Source organism: Falco punctatus (genome assembly GCF_963210335.1).
Source record: "Falco punctatus genome assembly, chromosome: 4".
NCBI classification, from domain to species: Eukaryota; Metazoa; Chordata; class Aves; order Falconiformes; family Falconidae; genus Falco; species Falco punctatus.
This window is the reverse complement of record NC_137583.1, coordinates 84,798,374-84,816,062: the sequence shown is the minus strand read 5'-3', so window position 1 is coordinate 84,816,062 and position 17,689 is coordinate 84,798,374. Positions and strand designations below refer to the sequence as shown.

Here is a 17,689-nt window from a genome sequence, read left to right as displayed (position 1 = left end):
AAGTAAATCTTAAAAGCCTGTAAATTACATTTGATGGACAATTTAGTCTTTCAGCTGAATATTTCATTGGTGGGTTTTTTGTTTCAAATACTCCAGTGAAACTTACGGTCTTAATGCACTTGCCACTCTCCATTCTGTATTATTCTGCTCCCCATTCAAAAACCTCCTCTACACATCACTGGTGTCCCACACAACACTACTGATACAAACAACTGGATAAACCTGTGAGGAATTTCAGTTTCCTAAACTTACCACAGTACTTACTCCTCAATGACAATACACAGTATTGCAGAGACAGTAGTGTCAAACACAGAGCTCCACTGCTGCCAAAGGCTGGGACATGCCTACACATACTCCAAGAGAGTCCTGGAATTCAGCAGTGACTGCAGGGTGCCAGATCCAACTGCAGTGCCTTATTCCAGCATGGCACAACGCGTGGTTTTTTGTCCCTACAGTAAAAGGCGTGCACATAAATATCTGTTGCTGTTCTGAAGTCTGATTTAATCCCTTCTACTGAACTCTTCAAAGCCAGACAGGGCCTTCAGCAGATAGGCTTCCTAGATTTCCCCCTCAGATTCACTCTCTCCCTGTATTGGAAAAAAGGAATAAAAAAATTCCTTCCCATCTATTTCATGTATTCCAAAACATTCAGAGATACTAGTTAATAGACTCATCATGAATTCTCTCTGATGGCTTAGATAGTTCTGCAAGATGTCTCTTTATTCATGGCAAATTTCAGCCCTAAAAAAATCAGAAATTTAAAAGAACTTCTGGATGAATCATGTGCAAACACTGCTTAAAGAGTCAGGCTTTTTCTTCATCTTTCACACATTGTCTTATGAATTTATTAGCACAGCACAGACTGAAAATATTCAAGGACTCTCATGAGTACTAATTTACAAAATTAAGACGACAGTCTTTTAGATACAGAAGTTTCAATTAAAATGCATTTCTAGAAGAATAACATATGGAAAAAAAAATCTAGACATTTTTTTCATCCCATAACCCATTCTTGAAGAAACTCAAGTTGTCTTGATCTTTTACACTTCAGTCATCACCAGATATTAAAAAACCCTGCAGCTGTAAAATCACAGCTTTTCTATGCAGTCAAACTATGTTTTACACTTTACCTGGCCATGTGTACAGAAATAGTATACAGTGCATCTACCACCCACAAGGCTTTACTCAGTCCCAATGACACCTTTGGCAAAACACACTGAATTCAGGATCTGGATTTCACTGTACTTACATTGAATTTACACTTAGGTGTAAATGCCTCCAAGTTTCTGCAGAAGGTTCATTTGTATTTGCCAGTAGGAGGGGGAGAAAGGTAATCTAAGTTAAACAATAAATAAGTAGTTCAATCATTGTGATGTTCCTGTTGCTTTTTTTTAGTTTGGACTTCTGGTGAAACCACACAGTGATTCTGCGAGGCCATGGTAGGACTGCCAGCATCTAGCACTCTGAATATTAGGACAAAATTTAAAAATACAACTTGCTTTAAATTCATACTGCTGATTTGAATATATTAAAGCATCTTTAATGGTTTAACTTTGTTCTGCAAAGATTCACCTTTGATCAAGCATCCCCCACTTGCATCACTCTATGTTGATGTTGCACCCATCATATGAGCGAACATAAAGCCTCAAGAGAAGCACAGAGCTAAGATAACCCATATTGCATGATCTGGCTACCTCAATAAGGCATCTTTCAGTCCCAATACTGTTGGGTGGTCCATCATGTACCAGCCCAGCACTCGCGACCACAGAATCAGTGCCCAAGTTATCAATCTGCATCATAAGAAAAGCAATCGTAAAAAACGCCAGCACTCAGTCAGGTGCATTCATGTCATCTTGGCATTCTCGCAGGAAGCATCCGAGCTCAGTATTCCTATTGCTGACGACGGCCCGCAGCACACAAGCCCTTTCTCTCTAGCCCACCTCCCTCTGGCCTTCCAGCCCCTGATTTTCTGCTGGTAATCTGAAGAGACAGGTTCCGTGAGAACTTATTCAAGTGCAGTATTTTTGAAAGGTTGCGGGTTATCTGAGGCGCAGAGAGTACAAGTTACACACGTGCAAATACTGTCATTCTGTTTAGCAGATCTGACACATTAACTCCTATTTGTTAAGTGCTCTTGGAACAAGGTACTGAACACCTCTGCTTATACACATCAATTAATTCACCAGTGAAATGCAGCTATCTTCAGAGTGATAAAGCAGCCACCCAAAACACTATTTGGTACCTCAGCTGTAATTTAGTAGTATTTAAAAAGGCTGAGACAAAGAAACAAACAGCAAAGCTGCAGGGAGTTGAGAGCGTTTTTATCCTGGTACTGGGCTCCCACTTTAAGGCAATCTACTCTTCCACAGCTAGAATTATCGGAGTTGAAATTCAATGAGTCATTTAACAGATGACACTTCCTGCTACTTTAAATATGTTGGATGGCTGCAACAGCCAACTTTTATAGTCATCTCACTGGCCATTCCTTGAGGGTCTCTACCCACTCACTAGTAAATGAACAAAACCTGAAGCAGCAGTTAGCTCAAACTGCCACGGTTAAGAAATAGCATAAATATGTCTAAGGGGAAGTCCAGAGGCCTGAAGTACTTTATCTGCAAAACCACAGAGAGAATTTCCTAACCAGCTGGAGGTAAGTGAACTACTTTTTAAATCACTCTGCTTTGTTGCTTATGATCCTCACTGATCTCTATTGCTTGCCTGAACTACCTATCACTTTACTGTTTGCTGACACATTAAATGTTCTTAAAGGAGCTTTTCCCAAAGAACATGGCAGCAGACACATTGTCACGATATGAAACAATATGGGAATGGTATCATTATTTTTCTAATATCAATATTAAAAGAGACATGATCAACATTCACCCTTCTCAGTTCTACTAGATGTACAGAAGATATGGAAAGCAGGCACTTGCTTCTGAGATTTCCTTTGCATTTCACCTCAAATCAGCACAATCAACAACTCGTCCAACTACGCTCTTGCAACACGTAGACTGCCAGCACAATGTCTGCTTAACCTAGGGGTTTAGAGTCAAGCTGTCCAGCAGCATATGGTTTCCAGGATCTCACTTCATTTAACGGTACAGATGTCGCTGAAGAGCACATGAAAACCTACAGAAATATCACAGAATGCCAGCTCGCCACCAGAAGATACCACCTGAGCTTTAACCTGTCTCAGTGAAAAATTCTTGTGTGAGGACTCTTTCACCTCATGCAGAGCCCTGCAGCAAGTGACAAAATGTCACTCTTCAATTAGTAGGAAATTTCTATTTCCTCTTGTCCTCTTGTACAGTGTATTGCAAAACAGAGCAATGGAAGAATACCTTTAAGTCAGGATAACTTGTGCTGAACAATATTTGAATGGCATGTGAAATGAAGGTGATCATCAATATTACATGACACACATGAAAAATTGCCAGAGGTATCATCATGCTCCCAGACTGTTCCTATAATGCTGGTGGTTACTATGCAAATAGAAAAATCTGGTAAGTATATGAGGGGGAATAGCAGAATGAATGAATATAATAACTTAATTAAATGACTCGTATCTTAGTCTGTAGGACTTTATTTTGGTGTTGAGGCCCTACAAAACTTAAGTCTACTCTTTCACTTCTGAATTTGCTCAAGGGTAATCAAGAACATATATAAAAATCTCAGTCCACAGCTATTTCCATAGTTTGGTTTCCCTATTCTAGATTTTTACAACTTTAGCAGCCAAAACAAATTAGGTATGTCATTCAACTGAAAAAGAATTAAAAAACCCCAGTGAGCATCTAGCTTCTATTTCCATGTAGTGACAGAGAACCTTAGGAAAGAACCATCCTTCTGAAATTCTATACTGCCTAACATATTGTTTTGGGAAAACAACTAGTGACCAATCCATTTAACGAAACAGCTATGATTTTATCAATATTTTTCACTTCATGTATTCACACCCATCAGTGAAAAGTGCGGACAGAAGAACGGCTACCATCACAATTCAGCAACAGTTTGCATTCTTCCTTCTCCCTCTGTCTCATAAAAGGACAAAGTTGAAGAAAAACCAGGCCCAGGGTCTCCTGTGCAATACCAGCCAATGTGGGTTTTCAGTAACAAAACAGACTTCAGACTAGCTGATGTGCATAGACGGCAACACAAATGCATGCAGTTACACATCTCCGTATCAGTGGAAGAGAACGCAGGAGAACATGTGGAATGATAGTTCGTCTGTTTCAGACTCCTTAGCCACTAACAAAAGAAAGGGAGAAGCAGCATGCCTGCATGCAATCAAGCAGACCAGGGGGCTGAACTGAGAAGCTGGAAGCCAGCTGTGCTCTTTCGCTTTCTGATGTCCATAATTAGGCCATTCCATTGTTTCTCCTTTTCTCACTGCCAAATTCCAATGGAAAAAGAAATGACAGCCCACAAACTCAGCCATCCTGCACGGCCCGAGGAGAAGGTACCCTTGACATTTTGTCAGGGCCACATTCTTACTCTTTTGTTATTTTATCCTCCAGCAGTGCAAAAGAACCTTGAAGTGAAAACAAATTATGTTGGCTGAGGTTTGTCTTTATTGAGAGGAGACTTCTGACCAGTATTGAGTACTTCTAAAAAGCCTATTTTCAGCCTCTATCAGCACAGCTGCTACATCCCTCTTTGGATAAGGACAGCCTGCGTGCCACCTCAGCAGTTAACTCTGGCTGATACAGAATGCTGGGATTCATAGCCTGTGTCCTCCTTTGCGTGTCAGCTCCTGGCACCCACACTTGCTGCCAGCTCCCACAATCACATGTACTGAGCGTGACACACATAGAGCACGTTTCCCCTTCGTGCCCGCCCGCTCTAGGCCTGCGTCTTATGCACTTTACTGAAAGATCTCTGCCAGCTCCCTGATCCTCTGTGTCAGCTCCAGCTTCTCAGCTTGACCTGGGACCCCTCAGCCAGATACATCTTGTGCTTGGAGCCGCAGAAGTTACAGATTGGTGGATGCCTCATGACAGGGCCTTCCACTTAATTAAGTCCTGTTAGAAGGGGTATTACTCAGACTAATTTCAAGGGTGCCCCCCCTTCCCCTGCCATATAACCTCCCCAAACATAGGCTCACCTGTCTCATAACCTGATGCCGTACCTAGTGTCATGAACATCCTCCTGCAGGTAGGAGTATTCAGTGACATTTCTGCTGGCCTTTTCCCCCTCCACTCGCAGTTCCATGTCTATACAGTTTGACCCAATTATGCCTAAACTTCTTTACAATTTGCATTTCAATTTTAGTCTGTTTATTTACTTTTACTCTTTCCTGCAGTGGAGATATTGGTCTGACAGAGAATGCCAGTAAATCACACCCATTATGTCAGGCTCCTTTAATTCCAAAGAGATTCCTCATTCTTTGCTGCCTGTTGCCATTTCTCATGTAATTTAAAAACAGCAGGCAGCAATTGAACTCTCAGATCTCGTTAATACCTACTATGCCTTTCCAACAAGAAGCAGCAGAGTAGAGAGTATTTCTTCAAGGTGATGGGCAAATGTGCCAAAGTTGTCTTTAATTTATGTTGCCACTGCTGCTTTTCAAGCATGTAGATTCTTTTTATTTGCATGCTATACTTGTTCTGCTTTATATAATGTCTCCTCTCTGTGCAGGAACACTATGACAATCTAGCAGCAGCCTTTCATGCTATGCAAGCTTATTTTTCAGTTTTGTTTCATGCCTGCCTTCAATAATAAACAACTTCATAAATTACACCCACAAAGTACAACACATACTGAAAGTTTTAACGTTAATCATTCGTCTTTGTAGCTCATTAATCCTTTTGCAATAAGAAAAGAAGTAATGAACTGCATCAAGCACAGTTAGGCCAACAACTATTTAGCCAAGAAAGGAATTTTTTTGTTTGTTTTTTTTTTTTTTTTTTTAAAAAAAAAGAGAAAAAGAGAGGGCTACTGCTAGAGTCATTTCCATGTTTCAAGAAAAGTCTCAGCTCAGCACTCAAACTGCTTACCTCTCCTTGCCAGATTGGGTTAACAGTATTACACACGATCTTAGATCTCTTCTCCTGCCCATGATGAGGAAGTGCTGGGAAGATGCTATGTTTTCCAGGCTGGATGGAAATCTTGAGATAAGGATCTGGATTGAAGAACATTCCTTTCTTCAGACCAAAAGCCTGGAAATCTGAAAGAAAGTAAATAACCTAATTTTTTTTCACATTCCAGGTAGCTCTCTGGGATGTTAGGAAAAGAATATGGGAAGCTGGTAAAGAATTCAAATAACATGGCAGGAATATGAAAAGACTCTTGTGAGGTAATGTAAAGCCAGGCCATAACAATCTTGTGATTTAGGATATAATGATTATATGGTGAAACTACAAATTTTACAACCTGCTGTGCAGAGTGATCTGGCTTCTAAATCAGTATTTATGCAACTTAAATTAAATGATCTGCTGATTCTTCTAAGGAGCTAAGCACTTACACAGCCTGAATCCAGTGGCAGGACTACTCTGAAAAAGAGATCCATTCACTTCATTACAGACATGGCATTTGGTACCCAAAGCATGTCATTTCTCCTAGATATCAATTTTATTTTTCTATCTATCTTAGATTTTAGATCACTTTTTTCTACACAAGAAGTAATTTTACATTTTTTCCATTTTAAAAAGTTTCCTTCCCTGAATGGGTTAACTTTACCTGTAGCAGCTTAGAAAAACTCTTGTAAATAATCTCCAAATTTTAAGCAGGGCTTTCTAGCTACAGAGCTTCCCAGGGAGTGTAATACGAGCCATGCAGATAAAAAATCCCCAGGCACTTATTTCAAAATTTACTTATAACGTTCTGAAGAAAAACACAAAGTCCATTACAATTTGTTCCTGTGAAACCAATAAACGTAAACCAATCTACCAGTATATATAAAGCCTCTGGCCTTCTATTTTTTTCCAGATGCATTTCAAAGCTTTCTTTGGAAAATATAAGCACTTAATTCCATTAGCAAGTTCAGTAGCTAATTTATTGCCCGCTACTCTTTGCATGGAGATGCTCCTCTGCTGTTTAAAGCTTTATTTCACATAGGGCTGTAAGCACTGAACTATGTTCTGCCTATTTTCTCTTACTTTATCGAACAGATAAAAGTATTAGTCAAGATAGTTTCCAAAACTGCTTAGATGTATACCTAAACATTCAATTTAAACACATTTTTTTCCTTTTAGGCAGGTTTTGAAAACATTAATTTTCACAGTCTTTTAATTCTCTTCTGATTAAAAGCCCAATTATTCTGGCAGGTTGCTGGAGACCATGTAAAACCCTCCAGGCAGATATTTTGGATTAATCTGAAAATTATACACATTCCACACCAACATCAGTCTTTTTTCCAGAAAACAGCCATATGAAGAACAGCGATAAGATCTGCCCAGTTACATTTTGCTTCCTTAACATTTGGTAATAGCCAACACAATAAAATGTGCAAGTTAAAAAGAACCGTTTTTGTCCTGGTTGGTTTTAATCATCTGTTCCAGCCCACAATTCATGTTGCAGATATTCAAAAGCTGTTGGACAGATGGTCGTGAAACAGTCTGTATTTTAAGAATATCATTCTTATGATGTTCTCTAACAATTAACAAAAAAAATAGAGAATATCGCTACTAATAGCCTATTTGAAAGTACTTTGCTGACAATATGTACCATGATGTTCCTAGCAACATTATTACACAAAGAAAATAATCTGGTTCAAACTGGTAACACTGAAATTTTTTTTCTGAGTGTACGATCTCTATGTAACCAGCATGTATCTCATCTATCAGCCCTGCTGAAATGCTATATGGCAAACTCTTTTGCTTTGGAAGTTGTACTGTTAGAAATACATTCCAGAAATAGAAACCAAGACTGCAAAAGCACTACGAACGACAAGGCCCATCAGTGTAATAGTGTCAGGCTGCTAACATATGAGAGGAGAGAAAAACCTCTGGGATCTTATTTTCTTTCTCTCTGATGTTTCCTCAAAAGATTCTGAAACTGAAATATTTATTGCTGTATATATTTCTGATATTTTTTTTTTCTTCAAAGAGAGACCACGCTATCCTTGGGTACCACTGTGCAAAGAAATGGTCTATTGATAGACAGGAAAGAAAGTAACTAGCACTCAATTATGTACACTTCTGTATCATAAAGAACATACATATTATGATGACCTACCAGCCTCTTTCCAGTTATGGGAATTAAGTGCAGCCATGAAGGTGAACGCACTCCTAACCTTAGTTTGTAGTCCAATTTTTACATTGGGGTGAGAGAAAATAATGTAGCTAAGCACACAACAGGAAATTTTATTTGTGTCATTTTCTTGCTTTAATTACATAATACAAAAACTTTTGTAAAAATGTCAGTTAGAAATGTCAATTTTTAATGTCCAAAGTGCACTTAGGGATAGTAGAAACAGCTTTCTCAACAACAAATATGCCACTTACATTTACATATCTCACCACAAATTCTCAGCACCGTGGAAAACAGAGCATCAAAAATGCAAAAGTTCTAGATAAAGCTACATGGACATCTGCAGATATCCAGAAGTCCATTTAATTTGAAGCACAACCTATGGATGCTGTAACTTGTTGAAACCAAAGGCTCACATACACTCTTACCACTGCTGTGTAACACCCCAACAGAAGAATCCCAGCTCTTCTGCTTCCCCAAATGAGCATATTTCTCTCTTCTCTGTATTGTCTTCAGAAAAAGGCTCTGAAGATACTAAATATTTAAGTGATAGTTTGAGGTTAACTGAATTTAAATCTTTGGTGAAACCAATGTATTCCAGAAGGCTTAGATGTGCCTTGCTGTACACGTCAGTTTTATAGCGTTTTCCTTGAGAAAGTTCTACCAAGATAGCTCATCTATGCTTTGCAAAGATGTATTGTCATCCAGTGTCTTAAAAGAAGTTATTAATATACCATATGTCAGTTTCCCATTTACTCATAAATCATGCTTTAGTGTGAAAGAGGTTACATGCATCTAACAGTTTTAATAGTGTCAGGCCATCTCTCATGAGAGATGACAGGAGGAATGAATCCAGGTGAAGACACAGCAACCACAGACTCTTCCGCTGCTGCACACCTTCAGTTATTTTAAGTACATGCATCCCAGTCCAGCTAGGCTTGCTTCATTGTAGAAAAATGGCTTACACTAACTGCTGCCTCCAAGTGAATTATGAAATTGTTCAAACTTCAGGACTTCCATTCCATATGTGCTGATCTCTGGGTGTCTGGATGAGACCTAAGGAGGCTTTGCTCTAGGTCACTTGCACGCATGTAGCCTCTGTTCCTAAGGTGGGCCACAGATTTCCCTGTTTGCCTTGTAAAGGATGATTCTACAAATCCATTTTCCATGCAACAGCACAAACTTTGGGGCACTGATGACTGCATAGTGAGGGAGGCACTATTTTTGTGGCAATTCAGAAACTAGCATGTATTTATTGGCAAAATACAGAAGCAGGCGGATATAAATTCCATCAGACACAGCCTGAACACATCTGTGTTTTACCATGTTTGATTTTGCCTCAGTACAAGTGACTAAGCTTTCAAAGAGTCAGGGGAGAAGTATGATTTGGGTTTGCGAGTCACATTTTGTCATGCTCAGCAAGGAGATGCTCTGATAGTAAATACCAGCAAAAATATCATAGAGTATTTCAGTTCCCTCCTGACATAGTGAGGTACTGCTCCAGACCCATGCTCCTTCTAGGAGCATGACAGAAAAGGATGGAGAATCAGAGTGAGAACCAGAGTCTGAAGCAGTCCATTTTCTAAATCAATTACATTTAGTCCGGTCATCAGTCTGTCCATAGTAAGTTAAAGAAGTTAGAAGCTGTTTTCACCAAGGGATGAGAAGCTTTTGCCAACACCTGTGGAAAAACTTTTCTAGAAATAATACACAAGGCTATTATGTGCAGTTTCTAAATGTGTCTTGAGAAGACTAAGTCCGCCTAGTCTCTTGATGGTGCATATTTGATTTAACTGAAGTAGACAGTCTACAACCCAGCAGAAGGGTCAAAGACGACGAATGAGTAGCAGAACAACTAGCTTTGAGAAAGTGATATCCATATTCTAATACAGTTGGCAAATTCCTTTCAACAAAGTACAAGTACTGAATGTCTTTTGTGTTTCCCAGCACCACCCAAGCGACAACACTGTATGTCCTGCAGCTAGCTACACTGAGGCTTGTGGGAGAGATCATTAAGTCCCCATAATTCTATGGTCAAGTCACTGAATCCACATTTTTCTTATTTAGCATACTAGTCCCATGTTCTCAGAACTACGAAATGGTACATACTCCTCATGAGCCACTTGACCCTCTGAGAAGATGAAGACATCTTGAGTTAGGCCAAACATGCCCAGACCATATCTAGAGGCATAATTAATGAAGTACTGCAAAGTTACCAGGACACTGGAAAGATTAAAGGGTCACTGGAAAGACCATAATCAATTTAGATTGTGACTTCGCTTGATGAACACCAAAATGGAATGTATTCTCCCTGTGTTCTGCTCATTAATGGCAGAAAGTAAAAACACTGTCATCTTACCGAGATCCTAATAATTAATGTATCAAGGCACAACAAATCATCTTCATGATCCACCACTGCAAGAGAGTTGCTAATTAGGATGGCAATGTACAGCTCCAGCATTTCCTTTCAGTTTTCCTTTGTAAATTCCCAAAGAGCCATCAGCTTGGGTTCTGACACTGAAAAAATGTACTTGAACAGGATTGGGTTGGCTACCAATGAGGTAAGGTAGCTGCCAGCGTGCTAGTATGTCAGTGTTTCTCCTGTAGAATGCGCTTTGTAAAACTTGACCAGAACAAGCAGGACCTATCTCAGAAGGTAGCAGCTCATCTACTATAGTAAGCTACCCAAGACGTAGTGGGGGCTTCAGTGGAATGAACAAGAAAACTCTGCTTGCTCAGGATTCAACAGGAGGCACACATGTACTCTCAGCTATGCGCTTTTAAAGCAATAGAAATTATTTTAGCTACTAGCAGTGTAATAACCTTTCAGCAGTAAGCACAGCAATATTGCATTGGTTTGGAAATGCCAATTTGATTCATGCAGCAGTATCTGATACTAAAATTTACTGTAAGGGAAGTGAGCATGGATCAACAGAAGTATTGCATCTGGCAATAGATTTTAAGAAGCAAATATGAAAGAATTTTAGAAAACAAACAGTAATGTGCAGTGATGGGAAGCCTTAAAATCCAACATAGCAAAATAACATGGGGGAATTGAGAAAGCTACTATATAATGTACAACAGATACCAAATTGATCAGCTACTGAATGAGGTTCTGCAACTGGTGATATGCAAGAGATTAAATCGGATAATTAAAGTGGTTCTTTCTGCTCTCAGAAATCTACAATTCTATAGACAGACTCCAGTTTCCTCCTAAAAAAGAATGTAAGAAAGAATTGGCTGGTGTAGTTGCACAAGAAGGTGTTTAAAGATCTGAGATGTAAAAAAAAAAATAATCTAAGTGGAGCAGATAAGCCAAACATTTCTGTCACATAAGGCTCCCAGGCAAATATTAAAGACAGAGGAAAAGAGGAGAAAATTATTTTTCTAGCTGGAAATGCTATAGGGGAAAAAGCAAGGGATTCTCATTTGTGTAAGGAAGGGGCAGCAGAGGTATCAGGAAGAAAATAGGTCTATTAATAAATGAAAAGGAGTAGAGAAATTAATTATTCAAAAATGGCTGAAAGACAGGCTACCTTTTTAATTGCCTTCATTAAGAAGGAAAACACAAAAAAAGCCTGAACAGCTAATGTGAACAGCTTAACACAGGGAGTTTTTATCACTGCAAGCCATTAACCACTGGAGCAAAGTACCATCTCTTGGTATTCTCAGATCCAAGACTGCATACCTGTCTGTAAGGTACGTCTGAGTCTAACTCAAACTGAGCTCCACACCATGGAGCAACGTGGCCTGTGGTATATAGGATAGTTGAATTCAAAGCCTTTTAAGCCTTTAAAAATGTTCATTTAAAGCACTGCAATACTTTGTAGGCACAGGTGTACTGGAGGTGGTAGAAAGTCACCTCACCTTCGCACAAGCTCTGACAGGTAAGAAAAAGTTGAATGATTAGTAACTTGGGTTTAGATAGAATACATCTGGGCAAGTTAGCTTGAGTTGGGGAGGGCAGAAGAGTAGGTAGGTTTATAACAGTATTAAACAAACAACAAATCCGGTGGCTAGAACTCTGTCACCAGGATTTCAAAAAAAGGCTGGAAAATAAAGTGTATTATACATCTGCTTTCTGATCAAGCATTTCATGGTAACTACTATTGTCAAAGTGATCCTTAGTAGACCTAATACTACTTTGAGTTCTGATTTATACTCTAACTTCCATAAACTGACAACTGATATTACCTGAATGTCTGGTCTGAAAGCCACATAAAAACAACTAACAGTACTTCTCAGAGAGGTGTGATGAGGAATAAATGCCTGAATGTTTGTGGAATATTCAGATCTTCCGGCCATTTGTTCCACAAGAACACTTACAAATACAGAGTGTGCAAATGCATGAGATATGTGAAATATCAAAGCTTGAAAAATTTTATTTGATGCAACATATAGCTAGGAGGTATATCATGCAAACCTCATGGTAACACTTTCTATATATACCAGCCAACAGAATAGTTTCACGGGCTTCCAGCAAAAGTGTTACACTGATGTTAGACCACGAACCTTCAGTGAAATGGCTGGTACATCTTGGGAAGTTTAGCACATTTCTTCTTTCTGTACTTTCTGCGAGAAAGCTCTAACACTTTCAGCCACCTTATCAGAAGTGTGACATTCACTGGTAAAAGCAGAAAAGTCATGTCGGAAAGTAAATGCAAAGGGACTGCAGAGCCTTCCTTAAAGACTGTATTTAATCTAGCTCAATTAGGCTTCCAATATTCCTCTAGGTATTTTAAATAATGAAAGCTATAATAATACACTTATCATATAAATGACTAAGAAGCTTAATCATGGGAAATTATCTTTTTTTGAGATCAGTGTTGCTAGTGAACCTATTAATCTGAACCAACCTTTCACAGGACCAACTTCCAGTCTCCAAAGGAATAAATACAAAGAAAACAAACCTCCTACTGACGTAAATGCAAACTCTCAGCTATTTCTGTTCTCAAGATGCTAGCCATCTCCTTTTGCTTTGAAGCATCAGTTCACACTTTTTTCTTTGTCTGCCATTTTTATTCAGGCCAGAAATCTTTTCTCAGGCAAAACTTTCAGTGAAACCAGTTGGATTTTGTTCAAGCAAATACTAAATACAACTACAAAAAGAATAAAGCACTCTGTCACCAACTTTTAGAACGAATTTTTCTGCACAGTTCATTTTAACATAGGGTCTCACCGGAGTGTCAGGCAACAGAGCAAGCAGCACAGGTGAAATGAACCGATGTAGTTCAGCATTTCTTGGGATTTGGCCTACTTTGAGATTTTTCTTTTCCATCCTAATATTTTTTTTCTTTTTAATAATTGATATGGTAGAAGGCATAGCTCTTCTCACATTCTTCAGATGCTAACCTGCTTATGTCACAATGTCTCTGTGTCGGGCAGCACCTAACACAATGGTCCCCAGTCAGACTAATGGTCTTACACTTTTTTTTGTTTTTTAATTACAACTAAAGCAACCATAATTTGGAAACCTAACTTTTAAGTAATAACACTAAAGGTGACAGTATACCAAAAAATTAGATATTAAAAAGGAGAAGTCTGTATGAGCTGAAAGGACTTGTGACAATAGGTAAGCCATTGCTGCAACAGTAGTGCAAATGGAAAGGAATCCCAGTTCCTTCTGATGCCTCTGGAAGGCCTGGCTTGATTTACATTTTATTAGCTAGCATAAGCAGGTATAGGAATAGCAATAACTTTACTTTGAAGGAGACAACAACTTTTTTTGTTGTTAAATTGACTAAGAAGGTAATAAATAAATCCTTGTGACATGTTGATCTGTTAATTTCAGAGAGACTGAAATCGAGCTATTTTGATACTAAGGATTTTTTTTGATAAAATAATTGTGAACTGCACTCAAAGACTTTCAAATGCCTGGCTGTGATGATGTTGTTAATATGGTTGTGATAAAAATGTAAATGAATTGCTTGTGAACCACTAGAATAATATATCCCCAATATATTACAAGGTACAGTCTTTGTATACTTTGAATCAAACTGTAAATCAGATAGTTTAGTTTATAAAAGGGCCCATGGAGACAACTTTATTTAGCAATTTCAATTTATTACTCTTAACATCTCTTGGTCTACTAGGCCAAAGAATCTGACAGAATGAAAAATTTAACCAATTCTGGTCATCAATTTCTGTGTAAGATTATCTAAGAACATTAAAAAAACCCCCATTAACTCTACTCCTTTATTTCTGTTGAGTTAAACCCGTGGTTTTATTAAATTGATGTGACCGAGTGGGTGCCCAGTGTCCAACCCGGCAAAATGTGTTAGAAGAGCCTCATTTAATGTCAGTCTAGCCTGCCACATAGCATATAAAACCTAAAGAACCACACTGGCCACCTAATTTGGAAAAGCACTGACTTGCACGCTTAATATTAAAGAGATATGGAAGTTCTAGATTAACACAACTTAGAGGAAAGCTTGAAATAATTATACAGCCAAACCAACCATGTAATGTGATGCTTGTCCAAGTGTAGGACTTGTTACAGAAAGGCCTATGGCTGTAAAAACTTCGAACCACAGTAACTTTTTTTTCTCTGTATTACTTCCTCAACAAATTTCCAAGTCAAGTTCAACATCTTTATCTTCCAGGAGCTAAAAACATGGAAACCAAGTAGCAAGCATAAAATTCCAAAATGAGAACCTTGCTCACAACTACTCTTTTGACAAACTGATTTACAGATTGGTTTTACCAAACCCAGATCAAATGGTCTGTAGCTGCTTCATGGAACCATATTAGGCCTTTAAAACCTGCAGTGACATGCGAAGTGACGAGGCTGAACATTCTTCAGAGAACTTGGAGGAGCGAGAGCAGTCTTGGGGCTCAAGAAGTCTGGGAGTCACTGCTGAGCGATACAGACAAGCTTGTGAACCATGGCTCATGAATCTGCCTCGGGTCCAGACCAAGACGGTGGAATGTGCTCTCCAAGAAACAGAGGACTACCACAAATTATATTTTGCTCTGTAAGGCACATGCCTTTGATCTGGCTTTCCCTGACCTACATGTATAGCACCACATTTAATCATAAACAGGAAAACCAAACACGGCCTCAAAACTGTACTTGGACAAGACACTTCAGCACATAGCTGTCATTGAAGGAAGAGAGTGTGGCAATAGCCACAAATATTAATTCTCTGTCTTACCATTACTTCTAGCGCAACAGGCAAAAAATCCATGCTTAAATGTATACATACATACACACGTACATGAAAGGGTTTAGTAACTTCAGTTTCCCACCCTCTGGGCTTAAAAATACCACATCAGCAGAGACTTACCTGACAATGAAAAACTTATCAGTCTCCTGCTTCCTTGTCCCTGGATTGAATCTTCATTGGTGATGCTTTTAAAAATCTGCTGGAAGAGAAATAATGGTGAGAGAATTTTCCAATAACTCTTGAATAGACAAATTGCTTAATAAATGTCTTTTATACACATTCTTAGTTTTACAATGAAGAATTAATGAGATGACCATTAATCAAAATGATGTTTTTATCTAGGTAATAATTTAACCACTAGTGGACTAAGTCATCCCTTCCTGAGACTCTTCCTTAAGAAAACACAATGATATGAAAATACTACTGTAATTTTAATATAGCAGTTCCTCACCCAAAAAGAAACTGCTTATTAAACAGGAGGTAAAAGTAGCACATAAGGATGGGGATGTTGCTGTCATCTCTAAAAACAACTTCTATCTTTATAATGTCTTATTACTAGTTACTTATTACAAGAAAATCTTGTTCCAGAAAGTTTATTACATACATGTGAGAAAGACTTCTGAGAGCTTACTAATACTCTGCAAAAAAACCCAACTGTGAATTATAATAACTATAAGCATTGAGGGTGATTTGGAAGAAAAAAACACCTTAAAAAGCCATCTGTAGATGACCCTTCGTACTCCACAGTTTAGGTTGTAATGTCAGTCTTTGGTTCAGCAAGTTTACTGGTGGGCTGCTATTTGCAAATCGGGACCCAGAGCTACCTTCTGGCCATGATCAGAACTGGGAAGCAAGAACACCTTTGAGCCAGTGTCTGGGGCATCAGCAGGAACCCACTATCAGCAGTTTTCACTGCTGTTCCCCTGAACACAGCGGAGGAGATGCCATCGGGAGTCAGGCTCCAAGTTCAGCAGGGAGGTGGTGCTACTATTACTACCTCCCACGGACTCTGGAGTAAAACCAAGTGCCACTCTGCTCCCGGGAAGCCACAGCTCCCTTCCACTCTTGCCGTTCGGTTTCAGGCAAAAAAAGAAAACCAGTATTTATGCAGCGAAGTTCCAATTTCTGCCAGGAAAGAGTAACTGAATCCCACTCAGCTGTGACTCATTGCTCAGTGTATTAAATATTGTGTATTCAACCTTAACTTCGAAAACAAGCTGCTCTTGCCCCCAGAGAGTGCAAAACCTGGGCAAGGGGGCACTGCAGCCCAGCTAGCAGGGATTAAAGAGCAAGCACAGCTGGCAGGTCAAGACACCGATGAGGCCTAAATCATAAATATAAAGCTTGAAAATGGGTACCATTATAAAAAAAAATGGGGTCTGTTGCATTTGACTTTTTGTCATAATCATTTTGTTTCTTACAGACTGTTTAAATGGGAAAAGGGTACCGAGCAGAGTGGGACTATGAGCAAATTCCGGTAGAAACATCCTTATTGGATCACAGCTAATTAGTTGCAATTGTACTTTTGGCCTTCTCAGATAAACATACATTTCAATATATTTATTGAAGCCACCACTGGTTTCTGGATAGAGACACGTTTAAATCAGAATATTTTATGTGACTATGATAATTCTATGACAAGAACTCAGTAACCTTTACCAGCTGAAGCTGTGATCCCACCAAGAAACGTCATTTCCTTGTCAGGATGTATTTTTCATACTACATCACTGCCTGACATTGATTACACATTATCTTTAATGCTTTACTACTTATGATTTTTTCATGATTTTGTACAGAACAGTAACTGGGCCAACCAACCTAGATATGTGCACATTTGCAAAACATGCGTTTTCCCAGCCCTTAAACATTTCTCTGGGTTTTTTAGATCTGCCACGAAATCACTATGAACAGTTTAACAGTCTATGCTTTGAACAGATTGGGGTGGATCTGGTGGGGTCCTGCAAATACCCACAACACTTAAAAATACGTTGCTGTTAAATGACCCTTTTGGGGCCATATCTACATTACGGTAATACTATCGGGACAGTTATACCAGAGTATCACCATGAATCCTGATATAGGCAAAGCATCACCAGCACAGCCAAAGCTGCACAGGCAAAGCCTGGCTTTATACAAAGAGAGTAGCAGCGTGTCCAGCCCCATAGGAGAAATAATAACAACAACAAAAATATTTATGTGCTCCTAAAGGTACCCCACACTGTCTGGTGAGGTGCTCACCCTTAGTCACACAGTTACGGGGCCTCAAAACCAGCCCTGCTTCATAAACAAATTGCATATTCCATAGTTTATCCTAGTGTAACTCTCCAAAATGTGAC

The 17,689-nt window shown here is 39.0% G+C and overlaps 1 protein-coding gene across 1 annotated transcript in view; it reads right to left on the bottom strand.

Moving 5' to 3' along the window:
• The window catches only part of HECW1 (HECT, C2 and WW domain containing E3 ubiquitin protein ligase 1), a 281,613-nt gene that overhangs the window by 95,663 nt on the left and 168,261 nt on the right, over positions 1 to 17,689 (bottom strand). Inside the window, exons 6-7 of the mRNA XM_080386066.1 lie at positions 15,474 to 15,552; positions 5,994 to 6,163 (exon numbers count right to left, since the gene is read on the bottom strand). Coding sequence (XP_080242192.1) covers positions 5,994 to 6,163; positions 15,474 to 15,552 — 249 coding nt within the window. The remainder of the gene's footprint in view (positions 1 to 5,993; positions 6,164 to 15,473; positions 15,553 to 17,689) is intronic.